Below are 24,462 nucleotides of genomic sequence, written 5' to 3'. Positions count from 1 at the left end.
AGAAAGAAAATGGAGTCCTACCTCACCCCACAAACACAGCGTATTGTTTCAAAGACTGAAGTTCAAGAGCTGGAATTTTAAGTCTAGAAGAAAACATGGATCTTCACGACCTTGATTTTTAACAGATTCTTAGATCTCACATCAAACACAGGAGCAAGGACACAAGGAAACAGAGACACCGCACCCCTCAAAATGAAAGCCGTGAGCGCAAAACCATGCTACCGAAAAATCAAAAAATGACCTAAGGAACAGGAGACAGAGGGCTGGTGTCATCAAGAAAGCGTGACAGTAAACCTGGGGCTGGGGCTGAGCCGCAGGGCCTGGCCCAGCATGTGGGAGGCACTGGCTCGATTCCCAGCACGGCCCCTGAATAAGTAAAGATCCATCAACAACTAATAAAAATATCTTTAAAAAGGATGAAATATGGGCCCAGGATCTGAGTAGACATTTGTCTAACAAAGCCACAGAAACACACGGGTGACAAGCACAGGAACAGTCACCACACCATCAGCCATCAGGGAGATGCCAACGGTCACCGCAGTGTGAAACCGCTGTCCAAGGTGGCTAGAACTTAAGTCTGATAAGTACAAGTGTTGACAAGGACGTGGGCAGTTGGGGCCCTCACGCAGGTAGGGGACATGAGGAGCTGGGGCCCTCCCTAGGCTCCGCCGCAGGAACGGGGTTGCTGAGCCACTCAGAAATCCGCCAGGCAGTTCCTGGACAGGTTCCACAGTCCTCGCGGGACTCGGGGACCGCATTCCTGGGTATAGGGACGACAGAAGCGAGAACGGTCACTGAAGTTGGGCCTTGTGAGACAGCGGGTGACGACAGGAAGGTGGTGGCCACAGGTCCCCGGTTTCTTTGGGAGATAATGACAACGCTCTCGACACTGACCGTCGTGGTGGCCAGGCCTGGGTGTGGACACTGAAATCCACCGAGTCCCACCTTCATAGGGGCGACGCCCACGGTACTCGAGTCGCACTGCCGTCTAGATGTCACCGAGTGACAGGAACCAGCCAGGGGCACGGTGCAGCCCCCAGGCCCTCCCTGCTTCTCTACTTGCCTCCGTCCCATCACCTAGCACCAAGGTCACACCCAGGTCCCCTTAGCTGACACTTCCAAGTGTGTCCCTGACAGTGACTCGTGCCCCTCACTTTGTACCTGTCCCAGCCCACAGGCCGTGACTTGGGGACCCCCACGTTGAGACGGTCAGGAGGTGAACGGACTGCGGGGCTCACTGGACACCACCCACGGTGACACTCTGTGATCACTGGTGACACCATGGACTCCCTGCGGCAGTGGGCGAGGCCACCCGCGGGCAGACGGCTCAGCCCCTGGACGCAGGCTGGGTCTGGTCAGCTCATGGCCCAGGAGGGCTGCCTGCTTCCCCAGGCCAGGCCCAGGGCAGGGGCCAGCGGGGGACTGCAGGTGGCCCCCAGCCAGGTGCCCACCACTGGGCCAGGGCCCCGGGAGTTGCACCAGCACCCACGCCAGGTGACCACCCTGGCCTCCTTGAGGTCCGGGGCCCAGTCCTGGTGGTGGCTGCCCTGTCCACCAGTGGGAACCGCCCCTTGGAACAGGGAGAGCAAGGCCTGGGCTCCGAGTGGCCCAGAGGCAACCGGCCAGCTGTCCCTCAGCGGCGCTGCCTGGCTGGACACCCCTGCTGCGTCCCCTCGGGCTGCCCTGTGTCTGACTCACTCAGCAGGAAACGGGCTCCTTCTAGAGAAGGTTCGGGCCCAGGTGACGCCCGCCTGTCACCTCAGGACTTGGGAGGCTGGGGACGGAGGATGGAAAGTTCGAGGCCAGCTGGGAAACTCAGGAGGACCCTGTCTCAAAATAAGGACCACGAAGGGCTGGGGATGTGGCCCGTGGCAGGGACCACAGAGACGTGGGGACAGGGAGCAGCAGGTGTGTCCTGGGTCCGAGAGGCACGATGGCTGCTAAGGTGCTGCCCGTGTGAGGATGGGTCACTCTCAGCAGGACACTGAGGGACACCACTGCTGACAGACAGGGCACGCAGCTGTGGACACGGACTAGAGATCCCCAGGTGGCCCGGCAGTGACAAAGGTCCCAGAGTGACCCAGACAACCCTGAGCCTTGAGCCTGCTCGTGACGCACTGGCGCTGCTGAGTCCCAGCTTTGGGAACGATGGGCCATCGAGCCCAGGGGACGGCCCACTGAGGAAGCCACCCCGTGCCGGCCGAGGCCCCGCTCACCGTGGCGATGCCCCTGGCCTCCTGGTAGGCCACCCTGACCACGTTGGCAGCGCTCGTGTTGAGGAAGAAGTAGCCGGAGCCCTCCTTGACGTGCAACTCCGCCTGGGGACGAGAGGCCAGGGGCAGCGGTCAGGCAGGGCCAGGGCCCAGGGTCTCCCGGGGGGGGGCGGGGCTGGCGGGGGGCCCACCTGGACATCAGGGTGGTTGTAGAGGGTCACCACGTCCGGATCCACACGCACGTCCTCCACCAGGACCAGCTCCACCGAGGCGGACACGGGCGCAGGTGGGCCAGGCTGCAGGGACAGGGCAGGGCCATCAGACCCACAGGCCACCCCGGGGACAGGGGCGGGATGCCAGTCCTGGCCTTGCCCCAGGCCCCCGTGATGTCCAGGACACACACTGGGCCCAGGGCAGCCACCTTCCCATGAGGCCCCAGACCCCAGAGCTGGGAGGAGCCGTTCCCGGTGCCCAGCGGGCAGCTGTCCACCCCCACGGGTGGCTCTGGACATACCAGCGGCTTCACTCTGGCTGCACTGAGGTGGGACAGCTGGTAGCCGGTCACCGTGGCAGAGATGGCGGTGGTCCCCGATGCCTCATGGACAGCAATGGCTTGCAGACCTGGGTCCAGAGGAGGACACCGGCGTTGGGCCTCTGTGGTCACCCACCCCTCCATCATGGGCAGTCCCCAGTGTGAAAGTCGAGGGGGGTCAGGAGTCGCCAGACCCTGAGCGGGGCCCGGGGAGCAGGGCTGGAGGGGACGGGCCAGCTTTGGCTGCTGAGGGGCCTGGGGACACACAGGGGGCACCGGGGACTCCCCACTTGGGACCTCTAGCTCCAGTGCAAGACTGCAGCCCAGGGAGCTGCCCGAGCTTCGGTGCTGGACGAGGGGACCCCAGCTGGCAGAGGCTCCGACAGGTGCCACGCTGCTTGGGACACTCATCTGTCGGGGTTTTCCTGGTCCCCAGCCTCCTGTCCAGGGCCCCAGGCCCACAGCCACGGCTCACCGTGGAACTTCCTCTGGCCACTCCCGTCATCCCGGGACACCAGCTGCATGGGCAGGTCCAGCTCGATGCTGGCCAGCGAGGGCCGGGTGGATTCCCACTGGACGCTCAGGGAGCTGAAGTTGTCGAATTGGCGGCCCTGCTGGTCATAGGCGGCCAGGTCCAGCAGGGGGTTGCGGTGGCTGGAGACAGGAACCTACAGGAAACAGAGGTCAGGACACCCAGGCCTGGGCACAGCCACAGCTGACCACATGGTGTATCCTGAAGCTGGCGGGCTGCCTGTGGGGTCCTGAGGGGGGAAGGGATGAGCTGAACACCAAACTCTACAGCTGCTGGCCACCAAGGCACCCTGCACTCCGGAGGCTGAGGCAGGAGGATCGCAAGTTGGAGGCCAGCCTCACCAACTCAGCAAGACCCTGAGCACCTCAGCGAGACCTTATCTCTAAATAAAGTATCAACAGAGCTGGGGACGGGGATCAGGGGTCAGCACCCCTGGGTTTGATCTCCAGAGCCAAAAAAAGTTGGTACCAAGGAATTAAGGAGCAGAATAGTGGTCAGTAGAGGCCAGGGAGGCAGAGGAGGATAAGAGCAGAGGCCAAAGCAGTCAGCCAGGAGCAGGGACTTTCCTGTCCCCCACGGCAACACCAGAGTCCAAAGGCTCCTGGCCGGGGCCACGTCCCGGATACCCAGGTGAGCTCAGGGGACGACAGGCGGACAGTCCCACCTGCCCAGCACCTGGACTGTGCTCTGCTAGTCCCCGGCCACCTCTCCAGGCCTGCCTCCTCCCTCAGCCCCTCCCCCACGCACCACCTGCTTGTCGTGCTGCAGCCGTGGACAGGACGGGTCCAGCGGGGGACCGGCGTGGACGGGCGTGAGGCTGATCCTGGACGGCGGGGCGCAGACGACCTTCACCACGGCGGGCTCCACGGCCGGGAAAGGGTTGGTGAGGCTGGGCTGGTTCCCCACGGAGAGGGCGATGACCTGGGGGTAAGGGGATGGCAGTCAGGGTGCGTCCCCCAGGGCGCGTCCCCTCCTGTGCTCTGCTCTGCAGGACGGCTGTGATGTGGACACCCACGCCCGGCGGCTGCCAAGGGCCGGGGACCCAGGGGGCACGGCTGCACCTTCTCAGTGCAGGGCGCTGTGGACGCTGTGGATCCCAGGGCCTCTGTAGGGGACCTGAGGAGACCGGGGCACTGTGGCCTCCGGGACCCAGGAGCCCCCAGGATGCCCCAGCACACGCAGACATCCCCGATGTGCAAGGAGGGGACAAGCTCACTGCTCACAGGCCCCATTCTAGGGGTGGGTCAGAGGGGCTTCCCAGGACACAGGAGGGTGCAGAGGGTCAGCCTGCAGGGTCCGGCTGCCCACTCACTGCCCGAGAGGAATCTCGGGGGCCAGATCTGGCCTGTGTATATGCCCTGCGGGATGGGCGCCCAGGCCACCGCAATGCCACACCCCTCTGCAGACGGCTGGGGTCTGGTCCAGGCGCCCCGCAGGGCCACCAGGCAGGAGGGAGCGGGTCCCCTGGACTCCCTTCTCCGTGCACTAATCTGGTCACACCAGCGCAGTCCTGGGCATCCTGGGAGCTGCCCGTGGGACTCTGGACTCCACCGGTGCCCTCTGTACTATTAAATGTGCAAGGGACACCCCCCGCCTCTCCGGGTCCACTCTGACCTCCTGCTCACTTTCTGTGCCCTCTTTGGGGAACCCTGGCAACAGAGCGGTGGACCCCACAGGAAGACAAAGGGCGCAGAGCCCGTAGCTTCCGCCTGCCTGAGGGCGCGGGTACCAGGCACCAGAGGACCTGCACCTCGCCACCCGCCAGGCCAGCCCAGGGGCTCAGGCCACACGTCCACTCAGTCTTCGGATATTTCTCGATTTTCACATTAAAAAATAAATAAATAAATATGAAGAGCCAGGCACCCACGTGACCCACGCCTGTCATCCCAGCTACTCAGGAGGCCGAGGCAGGAGGATCCCAAGTTCAAAGCCAGCCTCAGCAACAGCGAGCCCCTGAGCAGCTCAGCGAGACCCTGTCTCTAAATAAAATTCAAGACAAGGCTGGGACGGGGCTCAGTGGGCGAGGGCCCCTGGGGTCACTCCCTGGTGTCCCCCCCCAACAGGGATCCCGGGGGCAGGAACACAGGCTGTGCCGTGTGCTGAGCCCCAGGTGACCCACCTGGTCTACGGCCTCCTCACTCATGAGGCCCAACTCTGGGGCCGTCGGGTTTCTGCCCTGACCCCCTGTCCAGCCAGGTGGGGGATTCTGCGGCCCTGAGAGGGACCCCCGGGGCTGGCTCCTGGACAGCTGGTGGCCTCGGTCCCCGCTCAACCTGCCCGGGGCACACCGTCGTCCCCTCACCTGGCCTTCACTTCCCGTCTGCGACGTGGGCACAGCAGGACCAGAGCCCCCAGGGTCACCCAATCTCTGCGAGGTCCCCCACCTGGAGGCCCTGAGCAGCGGCCACTCACCTGCTCGCCCAGGGCCCGGCAGGTGGCGCGGATGCTGTGCTGCTGGTGACTCCGGGAGGCGGGCGGGCCCAGGAGGGCCAGGCTGATGCTGTCCCCGTCCTCAGAGGTGAGGTTCCGGAAGAACCTGGCAGGCTCCAGGACCCAGGGCCGGGGGCCTCCTTCAAACAGCATGTCCTTTGAGGAGCCCAGGGTGACCACAGCTACGGAGGACGGGTCCACGGCCTGGGAGGGAGAGCGGGGCCTCAGCCTTCCCCGGGCAGGGCAGGGGACAGGCGGGGCAGGGGACAGGCGGGGCAGGGCCTCGGGGCTGCGTCCTCGCCCTCTCTGTGGGGACAGCCCAGCGCCCGAGTCCTCTGTGCACCCCTCCATGTCTGGGAGACCCCAGGACGTAGCGGGCTCTGGAGGGAACCCAGCCTCGCTCCCCCCTGGCCTCTGGGGGACCCTCTGCTCGGCCTCCATTGGGACACCTGTGGGAAGAGCCCCAGGGAGCCCTGGGCACGGTGGCTGAGGGCAGCCGGCTCACCCTGAGGGGCAGGTAGGCGGCGATGGTGAGGCTGGCGCTCAGGTGGACGTGGCCATGCCTGTAGCTCACCAGGAGCGTGGTGGAGCCCCGGGCCTCGGCCTTCACCCGGACGCCACCACAGTGCTCGGGCCCCGGGGGCAGCCGCCCTGTGCCAAGGAGAGAACCCAGGTCACCACGGGAATCTGGGGGGGCACATGGCCAGCTCAGGGCCCCTCCACCTGGCTGGACACACAGCCGATGCCAACTTAAGGACCTGGGGGCTGGGGTGTGACTCAGTGCCTGACACCCGACCCCAAAAACAGACAAAGAATCAAACGAGTCACCCACCCACCCAAGACGGCTTAAGGGAATGACTCACGGTCTTGTCTTTACCCCACAGACCTAAGATGGCCTGTGGCTAAGACTCAGGTCAAGAAGCATAAGACAGCAGGGTGGTGGCCCACGCCTGTCACCCAGGGGCTGGGGAGGCTGAGGCAGGAGGATCGCAGGTTGGAGGCCAGCCTCAGCCCCTCAGCAAGGCCCTAAGCAGCTATGTGAGTCCACGTCTCTAAATAAAGTACAAACTAGGGCTGGGACTGGGGCTTAGGGGTCCAGTACCCTGAGTCCAATGCCCGGTACCCACCACCCCACAAAAATGACATTTCACTATGGGCACGAGGGTCCTTTTCTAGGTCGGGTGTTCTACCCCGCGGGCCTCTTTAGAGGCTTTAGCCTGGCCAGGACCACCATCACGATCTTCGGCCTGCAGCTCCACAGCCTGGAAACAGCAGTCACCAGCCCGCCATTTTCCCAAGAGGGCTTGGCCCACTCGGGTCCTGGACGGTCCACGTTCCTGCCCCTCCGCTCAGTTCACTTTGGTCCTTTGGCTCCTCTTTGGGACCTCGGGGGTTTTCTCCATGGACGATGATGTCCCCGGAAAAAGACTCTCATGGATCTGTTTATCTCTGTAGCAATGACGTCCTGTGGCTCACTCCTGATTTTAGCAACGAGTCCTTTATCTGAGACGATCTAGCCAAAGGGGTCTCAGTTTTATTGATCCTTCAAAAGAACCAACGTTTGGTTTCATTGATTTTCTCTTGTGTTTTTTTTTTTTTTTTTTTTGCTGGGGGAGGAACCAGGGATTGAGCTCAGGGGCCCTCAACCCCTGAGCACATCCCCGGCCCTATTTTGTATTTTATGAGAGTCAGGGTCTCACTGAGATCTGTAAGGTCTTGCCATTGCTGAGGCTGGCCTCCAACTCACGATCCTCCTGCCTCAGCCTCCTGAGCCGCCGGGATGAGAGGCATGGGCCCTGGCGGCCGGCTCTCCTCTGATCTGATCTGAGTGATTTTCTTGTGTGAGACGGCACTGGGTTTAGCCTGTTCTTTTTCTGTTTCTGTAAGTACTGAACTTAGGTTGCTGAGTAGAGCTCTTGGTCTTTTTGACTAAGCAGCCGCAGCTCTGAGCCCCCTGGAATCAAATGCTCTTGCCACATTTCCAAGTTTCGGTCCCTGTTTTATTTTCGTTTGTCCCAAGGACTCTCTGCTCCCCCGTCATTCACTGGCTGATCCACTGTCCTCACGAGCGCTGGTCAGTTTGAACCACCGTGTGAACAAGCCGGTTTTCCTTCTGTCCCAGATTCCCTACGGTGGCCTGCTGTGGCCGAGGGGACACTGGAGGGTGCAGTCACACTGAGATGTGGAACAAAGAGGCCCGGTGACAGCCGACAGCCGACACAGAGACCTCAGAGGGGCAGGCGCTGCAGGCCCTGCGTTTTCTCTACACCCCCATCAATGTCATTCTCAGTGTGACAGTGTGACAGTGGCATCTATCACCAAGAGTGACTGAACAGGACGAATTAACACATCAATCCCCCAGGAGCGCCCTTCTGATCTCCCTTCTGTGGCATCTAACAGTGGAACTTCCAGAAAGGGGCAGCAGGACAATGGTGCTCAGGGACAGGGCGTGGGAGGGACGGGGCGGGCAGGGGTGTCCCTAGTCACAGGGAACAAAGGGTCAGACAGAGGGGAGACAGCTGTGGCAGCTGCGGCACAGCAGGTGTCCATGTGTGTTTCCAAGTCTCCCTGCATCTAAAGTGGTCAGCCAGGGCCCTGAGCTCACGGTGGGGGACGCGCTCAGGAGGGAAGCAGGCAGGACTTAGGTCACCAAGGGCAACACTGGTTAAAAGTGCTTCTTTCTTTGGTGCCAGGGACTGAACCCAGGGGCGTCCTGAGCCCCATCCCCAGCCCTATTCTGTATTTTATTTAGAGACAGGGTCTCGCTGAGCTGCTTAGGGCCTTGCTGAGTGGCTGAGGCTGGCCTCCAACTTGCGATCCTCCTGCCTCAGCCTCCCGAGCTGTCGGGATGACAGGCGTGGGTCACCACACAGTTAAGAGCTTCTGAAGAAACAAGGCTGAGGGACACACGCACAGAGCAGGACACATCCCTGTGTTGAGTGACTGTGAAGTCACTTTCTGTCGTTGACAAAACTTACCCAGTTTAAGAAACTCTGCCACAGCAGGCGGAGGGACCGGGGACGGGGTCCCACAGATCCCTGTGAATGTCTCTGCACTGACCAGCCGTCCCTGCCTAAGACACCTATTCCTTAAGCCAACTGAGTCCAAGGCCACACAAAGTCCTGCGCGCACTCAGTGGGGAGCCTACAGGCACTTTCTGAGGGAAATCCTGACCCCAGGACTCCTGTCTCCACAGAATCCCCCTAAAGACGCGAGCGTCCTGGGGTGACAGCCAGGCCTGGAGACCCGGCCACGGCTGGCAGCAGTGGCCAGGGCCTCGGCCCAGGAGGCTGAGACAGACTGCAGCTGAGGGGGACGGGGCCATGGCCACCCCACGCTGGCGCTCTGCGGCCTCGGCCCCACCCTCAGGCAGGCTGCCTCACCTGGGAGGGGCTGGAACACGCCCCGCCCACCCGCTGCCTCACTTGGGAGGCGCTGGAGCACGCCCTGCCCAACCCTGCCCCGCCCAGTCCAGCCCCACCTCGCCCCGCCCACTGGCTGCCCCACCTGGGAGGGGCTGGAACACGCCCCGCCCTATCCTGCCCTGCCCACTGGCTGCCTCACCTGGGAGGGGCTGGAGCACGCCCCGCCCACCCTGCCCCGCCCACCGGCTGCCCCACCTGGGAGGGGCTGGAGCACGCCCCGCCCCACCCCTCACCCCACCCACCAGGTGCCTCACCTGGGAGGGGCTGGAGCACGCCCCGCCCACCCTGCCCCGCCCCACCCCGCCCCGCCCACCGGCTGCCCCACCTGGGAGGGGCTGGAGCACGCCCCGCCCCACCCCTCACCCCACCCACCAGGTGCCTCACCTGGGAGGGGCTGGAGCATGCCCCGCCCACCCTGCCCCGCCCCACCCCGCCCCACCTCGCCCCGCCCACCGGCTGCCCCACCTGGGAGGGGCTGGAACACGCCCCGCTTCTCCACCTCCACCGTCAAGTCGAAGTGGGAGCAGTCGCTGAGGGTGACCACCTTGCTGTCCCCACTGGGCATGAGGCCATTGATCCTCAGGGGCAGCTCCAGGGTCTGGCCCACTCGAGCCTCCACCCGGCACGGGGCGAAGTCCATGCTGCTGGGCTCGATCACATACACCTGCAGGAGGGCCAGGCCTGGGCTGTCAGCCTCTGCGGGAGGCGGCCTGCGGCTCAGCGGCTCAGTGTGCCAGGTGTGCTGTGGTGGCCCTGAGGACACACCAGAGGGCAACCAGGCTGGGCACGGAGGATACAAGCACAGAGCTGACTAGGAAGGGGACTGGTCTCTGAGAGGGGACCTAGGTGCACAGACATGAGCCCGTCAGCCCTGCCAGGTAGAGAAATGTCTCCCTGGGGGACAGTCAGGCCAAGGATGGTCCTGAGATGGACTTAGCTGCTCAGCTCCTCGTAGGCACACAAAGGAGGCCAGTGTGGCCACACGCGGTGGTGCACCCTGTCATCCCAGTGGCTCAGGAGGCTGAGGCAAGAGGACTGCAAGTTGGAGGCCAGCCTCAGCAAAAGCAAGGCCCTGGGCAACTCAGAGAGGCCCTGTCCCTAAATAAAGTACAGAATAGGGCTGGGGACAGTGCTCAGGATTTGAGGGCTCCTGGGTTCAATCCCCTGAACGCCCCACGGAAAGGATAGTGTGGCCACAGGGGGAGGAGGCCCAGAAGGCCGTGGTCAGGGCCTGACCCCATTTTCACTCTGGCTGAGCTGGGGAAGCTGCAGAGGGCGCCACACTCTGGGTCCTGTGCAAAAATCGGCCACCAGGCGACTAACGGGGAGGCCATTGGTGGGCAGCAGCGGCAGATCTGAGGGGGCGACCCTGGACGGACAGCTCAGGTGGCCTGGGGCAGGGCAGGAGGCCAGAGGGGCCACTCACTGCCTGCAGCTTCTTGGCTTGCTCACCTGTCCCTCACTGTCTCCTGCCAGGCAAGCCCAGGGCCACCAGCCCAGTAGCCCGAGGACCAGGAGGGGCTCTGACAGCCCAGCCCCCTCTGGGGATGTCCAGGAGGGGACAAGCTGCCTGGCCCAGGAGCTGTCCTGGGGCTCCGGGTGGCACAGGAACTGCAGGGAGGAGGGAGGCCGGGAGTGGCCACCGTGGACACCACACTGCACAATGGGGCTGCCCCCCAGGGCCTCTGTCCAGGTGTCCACACGTGGCCTGGGCCGTCTAGTGGGTGTGTGGTTCCCAGCAGGAGGGGGAAAGGACCTGCCACCCACATCCCAACCACAGGGCCACAGCCTGTGTCCTCTGCTGTTAGTGGGTCAGGGAGGGAGCTCAGAGCGGTGGTCAGGAGGGGCTGGGGGCAGAGGCCGTGGGGGCAGAGGGACGGCCATCTGCCCTGCATGTCAGGGAGAAAGTCCCGGGCGCAGCGTGGCTCTGGGGTCTCGGGCCCGGGGACCTCTCCCTGTGACCCAACAGCCCAGGGCAGGGTGGCCCTCTCTGGACTGGCTGACCCTCCAGGTCCTCGGGGTGATCTGGTCTCCTCAGGACCCCAGCCCTGGGGCACTGGCCCTTCCGGCTGGGGCGAGGGTACCGGGTCGCGGTCCCACAGGGCAGGCTGGGCGCTCCTGGCCTCCCGGCCACCCCTGCCCCGCTGTCCAGCCCCGGGTCTCACCTTCATCTCACCGAAATGCAGGGGGTTCTGGACGTCCTGCGCCCGGACCACACTGAGGCCCGTGTCGCTGCCCGTGGTCATCACGCCCTTGACGGTGACGGTGGCCACCAGGTGGCTGGAGGAAGACCAGCTAAAGTTCCCGCTGCCCCCGTGGGCCTGGGGAGGAGAGCCGCCAGGGAGCACGTGGCCATCGGCTGGACTTGGGGAGTGGCAGGTGGGGGACGGGGTGCCCACTGCCGCGCTGGCCAGGGACACGTCCACGCCGTGTCCACACACTCGCCAAGTCACGCCCACGGCCACCACAGTCTCCCAGTCCACCTGCACCTGCCCATGCGCGCCACCGGCCCCCGGGAACGCCACCCACTCGCGCCCTGTTGCCCCACACGGGGACACGCACAGGTCCACAGACCCGCGGAGATCGGGGGCTGGAGGTGCCCATGGGACCTCAACCCCTCGTTCCCATCTCCCTTCTGGTCCTCGTGTGCTGGGGACTTCCTGCTCTGGAGACGTTTGTGCTCTGGGGACATTTGTGCTCTGGGGACCTGGTGCCATGGGGACATTTGTGTTCTGCGGACCTTGTGGTCTGGGGATGTTTGTGCTCTGGGAACCTGGTGCCATGGGGACGTTTGTGCTCTGGGGACCTGGTGCCTGGGGACCTCGTGCTCTGGGGACCTCGTGCTCTGGGGACCTCGGGACTGCCAGACACGAACACAGAACCCTGGCCCTGGTCCCAGAACCAGTGGCTGTGCCTGGAGCTCAGCTGGAGCAGCGACCGGCCCTGGCCCCGGAGTCACCAGCAGACGCTGTCTCTGTGACCAGACATGAGCACAGGCCCTGGCCAGGTCCTGACCCCCTGCTGGGGACAAATGCCAGACCCGCTGTGCCCAGGTCAGGGGTCACGATCCTGAACCCCAGAGGCCAAATCAGTGCCAGGTCTGGGTGGGCAGGGGCAGGTGCTGGCACAAGGACAGGCCACCTGTCATCACCAGGACACCCACAAGGCCCGGGGACTGGGCTGGCCACAGGGCGTGAGCCCCCTCCGAGGCCACTCCCTGTGGGAACATGGACGCCAGCGAGTTCAGACGCTTGGCGTGGACAGGGTTGCAGAGAGTTTTCCTTTAAAATCTCAAAGTTCTCTCTAGTGCACTTATGCTGCTCCACATGTTTTACACAAGCGACTGCCGAGTGGGACTCCAGGGCCTTCCAGGGCTCACTGTGGTTTCTGGCTAGTGTCCACTGGGGGCTGCTTCCCTGGCAACCCAGAATGCTGCAGTGACAGGGACCTCAGGGAACACAGGACCACAGCCCCTGAGACTCAGTCAGACAGCAGAGAGCAACGCCGAGTTGCAGAACAGCACGTACGTTGCGCCTGGAATCCCAGTGGCTGGGGAGGCCGAGGCAGGAGGACCAAAAGTTAGAGGCCAGCCTCAGCAACCTAGCGAGGCCCTGAGCAACTCAGCGAGACCCTGTCTCTAAGTAAGATACAAAAGGGCTGGGACAAGGCTCAGGGGCCGAGCGCCCCCAAGTTCAATCCCTGGTTACCAAAAAACGTCACAGAGCGGACGGAGGCCACACGCCCGGGAAGCCCAGGGACGCCCGGGCTGAGTCCCGTACCTGGATGGTGTACTGGTAGGCACCAGTCTTGGGCTGCCACGGGAACGTCAAGATGCTGGGGTGGAGGGTGATGGGGACGTGGATGTCCACCTCCTGCTGGCTCCACACGGGCACCGGGAGCATGTGCACCCCTCCGTCCTGTCAGGGGTGAGGTCACTGTGTGTCACTAGGACAGCAAGTCACCCGTAGCTGTTCCCAGCCCCCTGCCTCGCCCTGGGGACTAGGCCTCAGGTGGACAGGGAGGTGCTGGAAGGGCCACAGCCCTCCCTGGCTCTGTGCGGAGGCCACTGTGCACAGCCGGCCACAGCGAAGCCCGGGGTGGCCCAGGGCAGAGGAGGGGACCCGCTTCCCAGAGGTGATGGGAACTTGCAGCCCTTCACCGATCCCGGGGCTGCGGTGGACGGGGCAGCCTGGCCTGCGGCACAGACCATGGTCTGCCACACCGATGGCCCTGGCAGGTGGGGTGACACAGGCCCGGGAAGGGGACACCCTGCCAACACGCAGCCCAAAGCACTGTCCCCATCTGCAGGGAGGACGGGGGGGTGGCCTCCTGAGGGGCGGCTGGGCTCCGGACCATCAAGGACACGGGACACCTGGTACTGCACGGGGACAGGAGGTGGCCCGGGCAGGGGAGGGGCCCCACGTGCCTCGTCCACCACGGAGGTGAGCGCCCCACGGATGGTGGCCTGGCCCCGCTGCACTGCCCGGACGTGATGGTGCGACCCGTTCAGGGACGACGAGAGGACCTCGAGGAACTCGTGGGGAAACACGGCTTCGATCCGGATGTTCTGCAAGGCACACGGGCGGAGCTTGGGGACTCGGGGACTCAGGGACTCGGGGACGCGACAACAGTGGCCAGGACGGGCCAGAGAAGGGGCCTCTGAACACCAGGAAAGGCTGCCCGAGCCCTGACCACCTGGCCACCAGCCCTCCCGGGACCCTCCACCTGGCCCTCCAGCCTCGGCCACCATGGCACTGGGGCAGCGATCACAGGGACAGAGGAGGGCCACCATGCTCCACCTGTCCCAACAGCGAATGTGCCCCTCCACAGGCAGGAGCCTGAGATGGCCCCGTCACCGAGGGGCCTCTGGGAGATGACAGGCATCCTGGGGCGCAGGGGGAGGCGTGGACTTGGCCCCTGAGACCAGGCAGGGTCCAGGGGCCCAGGCGGAGTCCCCACCGCTGTCCACTGCCCGTCTGCCCCGCGTGGGACCACAGCACACCGCGGCTCCCACAGCGAGCGGAGCCCCATGGCCCCATGTCACTGTCCCCACGTCAGTGTCCCCACAGACCAGACACCCTTGGTGGCAGAGGACCCCTCCTATGTCTGCCCCTGGGCTGGTCACTGCCCTGGGAGACAACCACCCGCCAGGCCCCCAGGGACACTCACGTCAGACAGGTGGACCTTGTTGCCAGACTTGTCAAACACTTCGATGGTGACCTCGTACAGGCGGCCAGTCTCAAGGACCCACCTGTCACCAGGGTGGACTGCAAACCCTAAAAGCAGGTGGAGAGGGGCCTGAGGACCCAGGTGACCAGGGCAGAGGGCCCAGGAGATGATCGCGCACCAGCCGCGGGGGCGGCCACCACCCACCTGGAGGCCCGGCCCTGCTGCCCGGCCACCCAGAGAGGGACCAGCTGGGAGGTGAGGCCTGCGCCCCAGGGGACCCCGGCTGGCCTTTCTGACTCCCAGGACCAGTGGGCACACCCCGCTCTGGCTGCCCAGGGCTCGTGACAGCAGGACCCTGTCCTCACTGCACTCGACAGAGGCCACCGCAGGCCTGGGAAGGGCCAGGCACCGGGTCCCCAGCTGGGCCAGGCTAAGGCTCTGAGGCTCGAGGCCACAGCAAGGCACAGGACAGGAGCAGGTGGGGCCTGGGCCAGCCGGGCTCACGGCAGGTCCACCCGGGGCCTGGGCAGGTCTACACTGAGCCGGCCCTGCCCTCAGGTCTCACTGTCCCCACGGGGTGCCACACCGGCACCACCTCCCCAGCTGTCCACTTGCCTGGACGCCCTTCCCACCAAGGCTCCTTCTAAGATGACGCAGGCCTCGGTGACGTCCCCCTGCTGTGTGGCACTGACTGACCCCTGGCTCGCTCGTCCCTGCCTGTGGTCCAGGACCTGCCTCAGCCCCCACCCCGTGCCCAGCAGCTGCGTGGAGAAGGTCCAAGGGCAGCTCCTGGGACACGAGGCCATGTCCCCACCGCCCCCAGCCTCACCACAGTCAGGTGGCGTCCACACCAAACCTCGGCCTCTGGGGCAGCGGGGAAGCCCGCAGGTCACGGTGCGCCAGGGCAGCACCCCCTGACTCCAGGGTGTCAGCAGGCGAGTCCCCTCAGGCCCAAGGGGACGCTGTCCTGGGAACCCTGTGGTGCCCGGCCCTGCCCACGCCTCTCCGTTCCTGAGACTCTCCAGGTGACACCGAAGCCAGGCCCAGGAGGTTCCCGAGGGCCACACTCACCCAGGTACCCGGGTTCCACCACGTAGATGGTGCCGTTGGGCAGCCTGGTCGCGCCCTGCATGCGGATGCCTGGTTCCTCGTTAAGGGGCAGCACCCAGGACAGCACGTGAGCCAGCTGGCCCCCCCACGGCCTGACCGTCACCAAGGCCACACAGACCCTGGAGGAGAGGGAGACACTACTCGGGCGCCCCGTGGCCCAGGCCACCGAGACCAAGGGCAGCTCAGGGTCAAGGGCCCCGCTGTGCTTTCTACCCTAGTAAACGGAACCTCACGGGGCGTGGTGGCCCAACGGTTTAGGAGGCTGAGGCAGGAGGATCGCAAGTTAGAGGCCAGCCTCAGCAACTCAGCGAGACCCTGTCTCTAAATAAAATACAAAAAAGGGCTGGGGACGGGGCTCAGGGATTGAGAGTCCCTGAGATCAATCCTTGGAACCCCCCAAAAAAAGACAGGGCTAGAGGATACTCCGGTAGTCAAGGACGAGGCTGCTCCGTCCCAGCTGCACCGCGGTGACAGTGGACGTATCCTGGGCCAGGACAGCCACAGGCCGAGTAGCGTCTCCTCCGGGGCCCGGGACGCAGTCCTGAAGCTGCAGCTCGTACTGATCCGAGGGCATCGAGAGCTCTGGGCAGGGAGACAGGGCGGGTGGAGCCAGGAGACACGGCGACCAGGCGCACCCAGCCCCATCTCTGCGCCCGCCCAGCTGCCGGCCCGCAGCTGGATACAGCCCGCCTGACCCTCAGGGCCTCTGCCCCTCAGCGGTCCTCTCCACCCCAGGGCACAGCCACAGCCTCGAACTTGCAGACACAGTTTTCTTTGTGACTCTCTGTGCACCCCGGGAGCTGAAGGCTGTGCACCCCAAGACCTAGAGGCTGTGCACTGCAAGAGCTGGAGGCTGTGCACCCCAGGAGCTGAGTCCTGTGCACCCCACATTCAGCAGTGTGGGCCAGACGGCGGAGGCCACCCCGTGTGCTCTCAACACGCGGCCGTGCAGTCGGCCATGGAGTCTGACCCACCACTGTGCAGGTCGACCTCGAGGACGTGGCACTAGGGACACGCCTGCTGTCACAGACGGGAGGCCCCAGAGCAGGCAGGTCCTTGGAGTCGGAGGGCAGAACGTGGGTACTGGGGGCCAGGGCAGGGCAGGGCACCAGGGAGCAGGGTGAGCCAGGTCAGGGTCCCAGTTTGGGAAGGTGGGAACATTCTGGAACTGGGGATGGCTGGGGACAGCTGGGGACACCTGGGGACGGCTACGTGGGTAACGCATCCGATGGGGCCGATTTTCTCTGCGTCTCCCCGACTCAGACCGAGGGGACGGCTGCGCACGGCTCCCCAGGCCCCGCACCTGTGATGGTCCCCTGCCTGATCTTCTGCACCCTGTAGCGCAGGGAGGTCCCCACCAGCAGGTAGACGTCGGACGCGGGGCTCAGCACGATGTTCTCCAGGATCAGCAGCCGGACCTCGGCCGGGCGGACGTTCTGACAGAGGGGAGCCAGGCGTGAGGTGGGCAGGGGACGGCCCCGGGGGCAGGGGATGGCGCCAAGGAGCGGCCTGGGCAAGGGACAGGGGCTCGTGGGGTTTGGGGAGCTGGGCTGGAGCCCAGGCCCTGCACGCTGGGCCAGCTCGGCCACCGAGCCACAGGGTCCTCTGGGACCAGGGACGTCAGGGTGGACAGACAAGCCGTCCCTCAGCCCCACACTGCAGACCCGGGAATCCTGGGGAGCCCTGGGGGCACGGCGGGCATGTCCCCAACGTCACTGCCAGACCTTGAGGTGGGTCGGTGAGTCTATCTCTGCTCCTGTGCCTGCCCCGTCCCCGTCTGTGGGGACGTGCCCCAGGCCCCTCCCACCTGCCAGGTACAGGTGAGGCTCGAGGAGGCGGGTGGCCTGGGCAGGGCTGGGGCTGGCCACCTCCACCAGTGGCCCCGGGGTCTCTGCCCGGGGCCGAGGAAGGCAGCCGGGGAGGCCGAGCCCCAGCAAGGTCCCTAATGCTGGGGCGTGTCCCAGGCCAGGGTGGGGACACCAGGGAGAACAGGCAGGGAGTGACAACCCGCTGCTCAGGATCCACAAACTGAGACGGGGCGCATGCTGGGCACATTCCCTGCGCAGTGACCAGCAGAAAGGCCCCAACGTCACCTGGCCCAAAAGCCACCCCCGCCCCGTGTCCCTGAGCGCGAGCAGCGGCCACCCACCCCGTAGACGGCCTCCTGGATGTGCGCCCTCAGCTTGGAGCTCCCGGTCTTCATGCCGGACACCAGGATGGTGTCCCCCTGCTTGGCCGCCTTCTCCATCTGGGAGATGTAGGACGGGGGTGTGTACGTGGACTCCGAGAAGGTGAGGATGCTGGGGAAGGAACGCGGCGTCACAGCCAGCCTGCCCCTCCGACGTGTCCCCTGCGGTGTCCCCCCATGTCCCCCAGGGTCCCCTGCAGTGTGGGCTGCTGGTCACTGCGTGCCTGCTGCTTCCTGTGACAGATTCCTGGTCAGGGCCTGGGCGTTGGCCCTGCATCACCCTAGATGGTGACTGGTGACATCAGAGACCAGGACAGAGACCACCGCTGGGCCCACACGGGACGGGTGAGGCCTGCAAAGCCAAGCCACAAGCCCAGGACCCCAGCCCCAGCCCCAGCCCCAGCTCAGGAGCGCGAGTGACGCCCTTCTGATGTCCCCAAGGAGAGTCAGGGGAAGTGGCCCTTGAGCGCAGGCTGGTGGCAGGGCTGGCGCAGGGGCCGCATAGCCTCCTGGACGCTGTCCCTCCCCAGGAGACGCGCCTCCTCCCCCAGCGGGTGGCCCAGCACCTCGGCAGCCCGGGGACCCTGAGTGACGCCCGGCCCCCTGCGGAGCGGAGGGGGGACAGGCTTGCTGTGGCAGGGGACAGGCCAGCAGCCCCGAGGTGGGCGGAGGATCAGCAGCCCCCCGACACCTCGGGGGTGGGCACAGCGGTGACCCGACTCTGCCTTACAGAGGACGGTGGGGCTCAGGTGGGTCACGCTCCTTGACTAAGGCACAGGACAGAGGGACAAGGCCAGGACTGGGAGAGACCATCCGAGTCCCGGGCCCAAGTCCTCACTGGGTGGGACCCTGGGACCCTGAGACGGTCCAGGGAACGGGGGAGGGGAGGTGCCACCTGCAGAGAGCTGACCCCAGGGCAGGCTGTGACGGGCTGTGACGGGCTGTGACGGTGGCGCCACATGTTCCCCGCCCAGAGCCGGGGTCTTAAAAGTGGAAATAAAAGGCCAAACTCTTAGGTCCCCCGCGAAGCACCTGTCAATTACCAAAGGCAGCAGTGACCTCGCGGTGGCCAGCGGCCTCACGCCTCTTACCGCAGTGCATTGTGGGAGTCTGAGAAGCCCTCCGCCTCGGTGTCCGTCACGATCGTCCACTCAAAGACCAGCCCGGCCAGGGTGCTGAAGGTGTTCCCTGCAAGGGCAGACGGGTGGCAGGGGCAGGATCACAGCTGTGTCCCCAGGAGCGCCACCCACACAGCCCACGGTGCTCGCTGGCCAGTGCAGGGCAGGGGCAGCAGGCTCACAGCAGGTGACCAGCAGGGGCTGAGGTAGGGTCTGCACCCAGACCTGTCCCAGGTAGAGCCGGGCTCTTCCTGCTGTGCCTCCTGCCACCCACTGGGCCTGGGCAGTTGTGACACCAGACACGACCATGGCACCTGGGCCAGCAAGCGCTCTGCCCTGGGGCCTGAGCCTCCTTCCTCCCTGCCAGCCCCCGGGCAGGGAGGGCAGCAGGGCAGGAAGTGCCCACGTCTGGTCTCCCGTCTCTTCACCTTGGACGTGATACTCCCAGGGTCCCAGGGTTGGGGACAGAGAGCCAAGCCCAGCCAGTCTGCGCTCCCAAGGCCAGGACTGCCACCGGCTTCTGCCACAGACAAACCCAACTTCCAAGTTCCCCAGAAAAATCCAAAGATAAGGCCCCTGGGCCTGGGCCCTGCTGACCACTGTGCCCCGCAGAGGCTGCCCCTGCACCAGCCCAACACTCCTCATCCCAGTCCCGGCCTGGTCACCCGAGACACCCCTGGGGCCACGGAGTAAAAGGCAGTCAGCCTGGGCCTCAACTGCCCTGACTCAAGACCTCCATGGACAGTTAACTGTTTAGAGAAAGCTCCAGAAAACCCCGCTGCCTGCACCTTTCGGGGCATCACTGAGGGAGGAGGCCTCTGGGGAGAGCCCCTGTGGTGACTCTCCGTTGACGTGGGCCACTGACCGAGGAAGGAAGGCCACCTCGTCCATGACAGATGAGGTCCCAGGATTTCATTTTCTTAGAGGGTCGAGAAAAAATACCCAGCCGATGGACGACCCATTTTTTCAGACCTGAAAGCACGGGACAGAGCCATGCATGGACCTCCGTCCCCTGCTGACCAGTGCTGGCCAGGGGATCTCATCCCCACAGCCACCTGGGACGGGACGCCCCCAGCCAGCGGGCCACAGTCCCCCTGCAGGGCAGGGCCCAGCACGCTGATCTCGCAGGACACTCAGAACAACAAGGGCAGGTCCCCTCCATCCCACCAATGTCCCAGCAGGAGGTCTCCTCCTCCTATGCCCCGATGGGCCTCTCCTAGGGCCCAGCAGCCACCAGCTGTGACACTGTCACACCTCTCAAGAGTGTCCTCTACGCCTGCCCTGGGGTTTCCATCCAGCCAGGGTCCAGGCGCTGGTGGCCTCTGACAAACAGAAATGGACACACTGCTGTAAGGGTTGCTGGGCGTGAAGGAAGAACTGGAAGTCGTCCTCCATATGAAGGCACAAGGGACTCTACTGTCACCATCCTCCTTGTAAGGCTGGAGGCCAGCCAGGCGAGGACCCTCAGGGTGTGGGGCCGGCCCCAGAGTAGAGAGAGGAGCCGGGGAGCGCGCAGCATCACGGGCCTGCAGAGGCCTTCAGGTGCTGGCCACCGGGTCCCGCTGCTGCTGTCCCTGCATCCCAGCAGGGCTGTCTCTGGGGCGCTGAGTCAGCCTCTCCTCCCAGGCGGCTGCAGGTGGGGACCCCAGGGCGCCTGTTGCCCCTGCACCTCGCCCAGACCGCGGACAGGTGTGGAGAGGCGCCTCCCAGGGCAGAGGCAGCCTCCAGACCAGACCCCTCTGCGGCTGCAGGCCAAGTGCCACGGACGGCCACACGCCGTGTCCACACGCTCCTGCCCTGGCCTGTGTGCTCGCCTTCCCCCGGGACAAGCACGGAGACGACTGAGTGTCAGGAGGGAAGGAGGGAAGGAGGGCAGGGAGGGCTGGGGACACCAGGCCAGGACAGATGGCCCAGACGCTCCCCGGGGGCTCAGAGTGGCAGCAAGCAGGCCCTCCCTGTGGGTGCAAAGGCCCGCAGGCCATCCACGTGCGCGGGCAGGCCCCTCCCTGTGGGTGAGCAGGTCCGACCCCATGTGCAGGCCCGTCCTGGGGGGTGAGCAGGTCTCTCCCCGTGGGTGCTCAGGCCCCGCCCCATGGACACGCAAGCCCGTCGTCCCCCTGGGTGCACAAGGTGGACCCCATGCGCAGGTCTTTCCCTGTGCCTGAGCAGGCCCCTCCCCGTGCCTGAGCAGGCCCCTCCCTGAGGGTGCATAGGCCCCGCCCCATGCCTGAGCAGGCCCCTCCCTGTGCCTGAGCAGGCCCCTCCCCGAGGGTGCATAGGCCCCGCCCCATGCCTGAGCAGGCCCCTCCCCGTGCCTGAGCAGGCCCCTCCCCGTGCCTGAGCAGGCCCCTCCCCGAGGGTGCATAGGCCCCGCCCCATGCCTGAGGAGGCCCCTCCCCGTGCCTGAGCAGGCCCCGCCCCGTGCCTGAGCAGGCCCCTCCCCGAGGGTGCATAGGCCCCGCCCCATGCCTGAGGAGGCCCCTCCCCGTGCCTGAGCAGGCCCCTCCCCGAGGGTGCATAGGCCCCGCCCCATGCCTGAGCAGGCCCCTCCCCGTGCCTGAGCAGGCCCCTCCCCGAGGGTGCATAGGCCCCGCCCCATGCCTGTGCAGGCCCCTCCCCGTGGGCACACAGGGCGCTCCCCCACCCTTTAAGCAGGCCCCTCCCTGTAGGCACACAGGCCCCTCCCCGTGCCTGATCAGGCCCCTCCCCAAGGGTGCATAGGCCCCTCCTCAAGCCTGTGCAGGCCCCTCCCCGTGGGCCAGCAGGCCCGTCCCTGTGCGCAGGCTCAGGGGACTAATCTCTGCCTGACAAAATAACATGTGACACTGCAGTGTGGCGAGGTCATCATGACACCTGGCCTGCTGAGGGGGAGGACGAGGGAGGAGACAGCCACACACAGCAGAAATGGCCGCATGACTGATACTCAGCGAGGGCTCTGGAGGTTCCAGGGAGATGGGGGCTGGAAAGAGTCTCCAGGAACCTCCGCCCAAACTTTCACTTTTTCAGCTCAAAAAGTAGCCACGAACCAGGCGCAGTGGCTCACATCTATGGTCCCCGCAGCTCAGGAGGCTGAGGCAGGAGGATGGAGAATTGGAGGCCAGCCTCAGCAACTCAGGGAGACCCTGTATCTCAATAAAATTAAAAAAGGGCTGGGGACGGGCTCAGGGGTTGGCACCCCTGGGTTCAATCCCTGGTACCAAAAGAAAATAGTTTAGGTCTTGAATGTCCCCAAAGGCACTGCATCTCAAGCTTGGGGCACTGTGGGGAGGAGGTGGGACCGTCAGGAGGTGGGCCTAGAGGAGGTGCCGTGGGTCACGGGGACGCATCCTGGGAGGGGATGGGGGCTCCTGCCTCTTCCTGCCTCACCCAGCCCAGAGCCACCAGGGCTGTGCGTCCGCAGGGACCTTCCTCCTCAAAAGTCCATCATCCCAGGCATTTTGTCACAGTAATGAGACTGACTGACACTGGGTGTCGGCTGGGGTCAGGTCCTGGGCTGCCCCTGCAGGACTGGCACCACACAGCGGGGGACACGGCAGGAGAGGGAGGCAGGTGGGCGGGCAGGTGCGCAGGACAGACACCAGGGACAGCCCCTCTCTGCTTCTCCCTGTCCCCAAGGCCCCCAGGCTGGAGCGCCAGGGTGGGGTGGAGGAGGAGCCAGACGGGGCCGCGTCGTGGAGGGAGGTGACCTGGGGACACTCACCTTCCGAGTCCAGGGCCTGGATCTTCAGCTCCAGTGGGGAGTCCTCGAGGTAGAGCTCGCGGGTGGTGGACACGATCTGGATCCCGTGGATGAGGTCGACGATGGCATCGCAGCGCAGCACCTGGCCTGTGGCTGGAGGGACAGCGGGCGGTCAGCACAGGGCAGTGACCTCGTACCCTCACAGAGACACTGCCTCAGGGACAGCGGGGCCCAGCAGCGCCCTGGGGATGTGTGCAGGCGCTTGGGGAGGACGACTGGGAAGAGAGTTTCTCCAGGAAAGTCCGGGCTCACTCAGGGTGGAACTGAGGACCAGTGACGCGCATCCCAGGTGACCGGCACGCGAGGTGGCCCAGTTCTGTCCCCACACTTGGCACTAAGGACGGTGCCGATGACTTTTCTGTTCCCTTTTTTACTCAGGGGCGCGTGGACGCCCACGGGGATTCTGCTTGCTCCGTGAGTGAGATGTGCCACCGCGTCACCTCGCAGCCACCAGGGTCAGGGTGACAGCACATGGCACCAGATCACCCAGGTCACCTCCAGGTGCCACATGGAGACACCGTGCACTGCTATAGTCAGGGAGCAACATGGCAGCGGCCACTACGGGGAGCCACCCATGGGTCACCTGCGGGTCTTCTCGCGGTGGGCAGCCAGGGAGGGTCAGGTGGGACCGCAGGAACTATCGGTGGCTTGTGGAGCTGACCTCCACCCCGCTAGGAAGAGCCCTCACGGTGGTTCTGGGAACTGACAGCCCACTCTCAACCTTTTCTGGTGAAGGACACTCTGTGGGTGACCTCTGATGGTCCCCAGAGCTGAAGCAGGCGCCATGTGGCCTCTCAGTCTGGAAGCTCCATGCGTCGTCGGCCGGCCTGTCCCTGCCCTGCTTTCTGGACATGTTGCCTGAATCCTGTGGTTTTCTCCTTGTTCTTTCTTTCTTAGCTTTTATCTCACAGCCAGCCCATTCCACCCAGGGGGACCGTCCACTGCCCGCAGGATGTGGGTGGGAGGGCAGGTGGCCCACGCCTGTGATCCCAGCAGCTCGGGAGGCTGAGGCAGGAGGATCCCAAGCTGGAGGCCAGCCTCAGCAAAAGCGAGGCCTCAGTGGCCCCTGACTAAAGAAAAGATACAAGCAGCCCATGACCTGGTCAAACAACAATTAGCAGAAGGACATATACAACCTTCTGTATCTCCCCATAATACTCCCATTTTTGTCATCAAAAAGAAATCTGGTAAATGGAGATTATTGCAAGATTTAAGAGCCATTAATAATGAGATGGTTATTATGGGACCTGCTCAATCAGGGATTCCTCAGTTGTCTGCTTTGCCAAAAACCTGGTATGTTTTAGTTATAGATATTAAAGATTGTTTTTTTTCAATTCCAATTCATCCTGAGGATAGTCCACGTTTTGCATTTACTATCCCTGCACTGAATCATGAAGGTCCTGATCAGAGATATGAATGGAAAGTACTCCCTCAAGGGATGGCTAACAGCCCAACTATGTGTCAAATTTATGTTAACAAAGCAATCCAGCCACTTAGAAATCAAAATCCTGAACTACAAATATTTCACTATATGGATGATGTATTATTGGCACATAAAGATAAAAACACATTGCTAGAATGTTATGCCACACTTACAAACTTATTAAAAAATTATAATCTAGAGATAGCAATAGATAAAGTACAATTAAATTTTCCAATTAATTATTTAGGAGTTCTATTATCCTCAACCATGGTCCGTCCACCAAAAATTCAAATACGAGTAGATCAACTCAAATCACTTAATGACTTTCAAAAGTTATTAGGAGACATAAATTGGATAAGGCCTTATTTAGGTATACCAACAGGAGAGTTGGGACCTTTATTTGATATCCTAAAAGGTCCATCAGATCCAAATTCACCCCGAATGTTAACGCCTGAAGCAAGAAAGGCATTAAAAATCATTGAAACATATATGGAAAATATGCATTTGGATAGAATTGATATAAGTTTGCCTTTATTATTTATTGTACTACCAACAAAAAATATTCCTACAGGAGTATTTTGGC

At 63.9% G+C, this 24,462-nt stretch overlaps 1 protein-coding gene across 1 annotated transcript in view; it reads right to left on the bottom strand.

The window, feature by feature from the left end:
• Positions 1-24,462, bottom strand: part of Nup210 (nucleoporin 210) — a 63,581-nt gene that overhangs the window by 25,818 nt on the left and 13,301 nt on the right. The window contains exons 3-20 of the mRNA XM_071605924.1: positions 22,418-22,549; positions 18,691-18,787; positions 17,561-17,711; positions 16,715-16,847; positions 15,835-15,993; positions 15,373-15,441; positions 14,302-14,408; positions 13,559-13,699; positions 12,912-13,049; positions 11,298-11,453; positions 9,598-9,796; positions 6,213-6,358; positions 5,690-5,911; positions 4,025-4,198; positions 3,221-3,413; positions 2,728-2,834; positions 2,405-2,509; positions 2,217-2,318 (exon numbers count right to left, since the gene is read on the bottom strand). Coding sequence (XP_071462025.1) covers positions 2,217-2,318; positions 2,405-2,509; positions 2,728-2,834; positions 3,221-3,413; positions 4,025-4,198; positions 5,690-5,911; positions 6,213-6,358; positions 9,598-9,796; positions 11,298-11,453; positions 12,912-13,049; positions 13,559-13,699; positions 14,302-14,408; positions 15,373-15,441; positions 15,835-15,993; positions 16,715-16,847; positions 17,561-17,711; positions 18,691-18,787; positions 22,418-22,549 — 2,531 coding nt within the window. The remainder of the gene's footprint in view (positions 1-2,216; positions 2,319-2,404; positions 2,510-2,727; positions 2,835-3,220; positions 3,414-4,024; positions 4,199-5,689; positions 5,912-6,212; positions 6,359-9,597; positions 9,797-11,297; positions 11,454-12,911; positions 13,050-13,558; positions 13,700-14,301; positions 14,409-15,372; positions 15,442-15,834; positions 15,994-16,714; positions 16,848-17,560; positions 17,712-18,690; positions 18,788-22,417; positions 22,550-24,462) is intronic.

Source organism: Marmota flaviventris, chromosome 20 (assembly GCF_047511675.1).
Source record: "Marmota flaviventris isolate mMarFla1 chromosome 20, mMarFla1.hap1, whole genome shotgun sequence".
Lineage (NCBI taxonomy): Eukaryota > Metazoa > Chordata > Mammalia > Rodentia > Sciuridae > Marmota > Marmota flaviventris.
The sequence above is the reverse complement of the archived record's forward strand: the minus strand, read 5'-3'. Positions and strand labels throughout refer to the sequence as shown.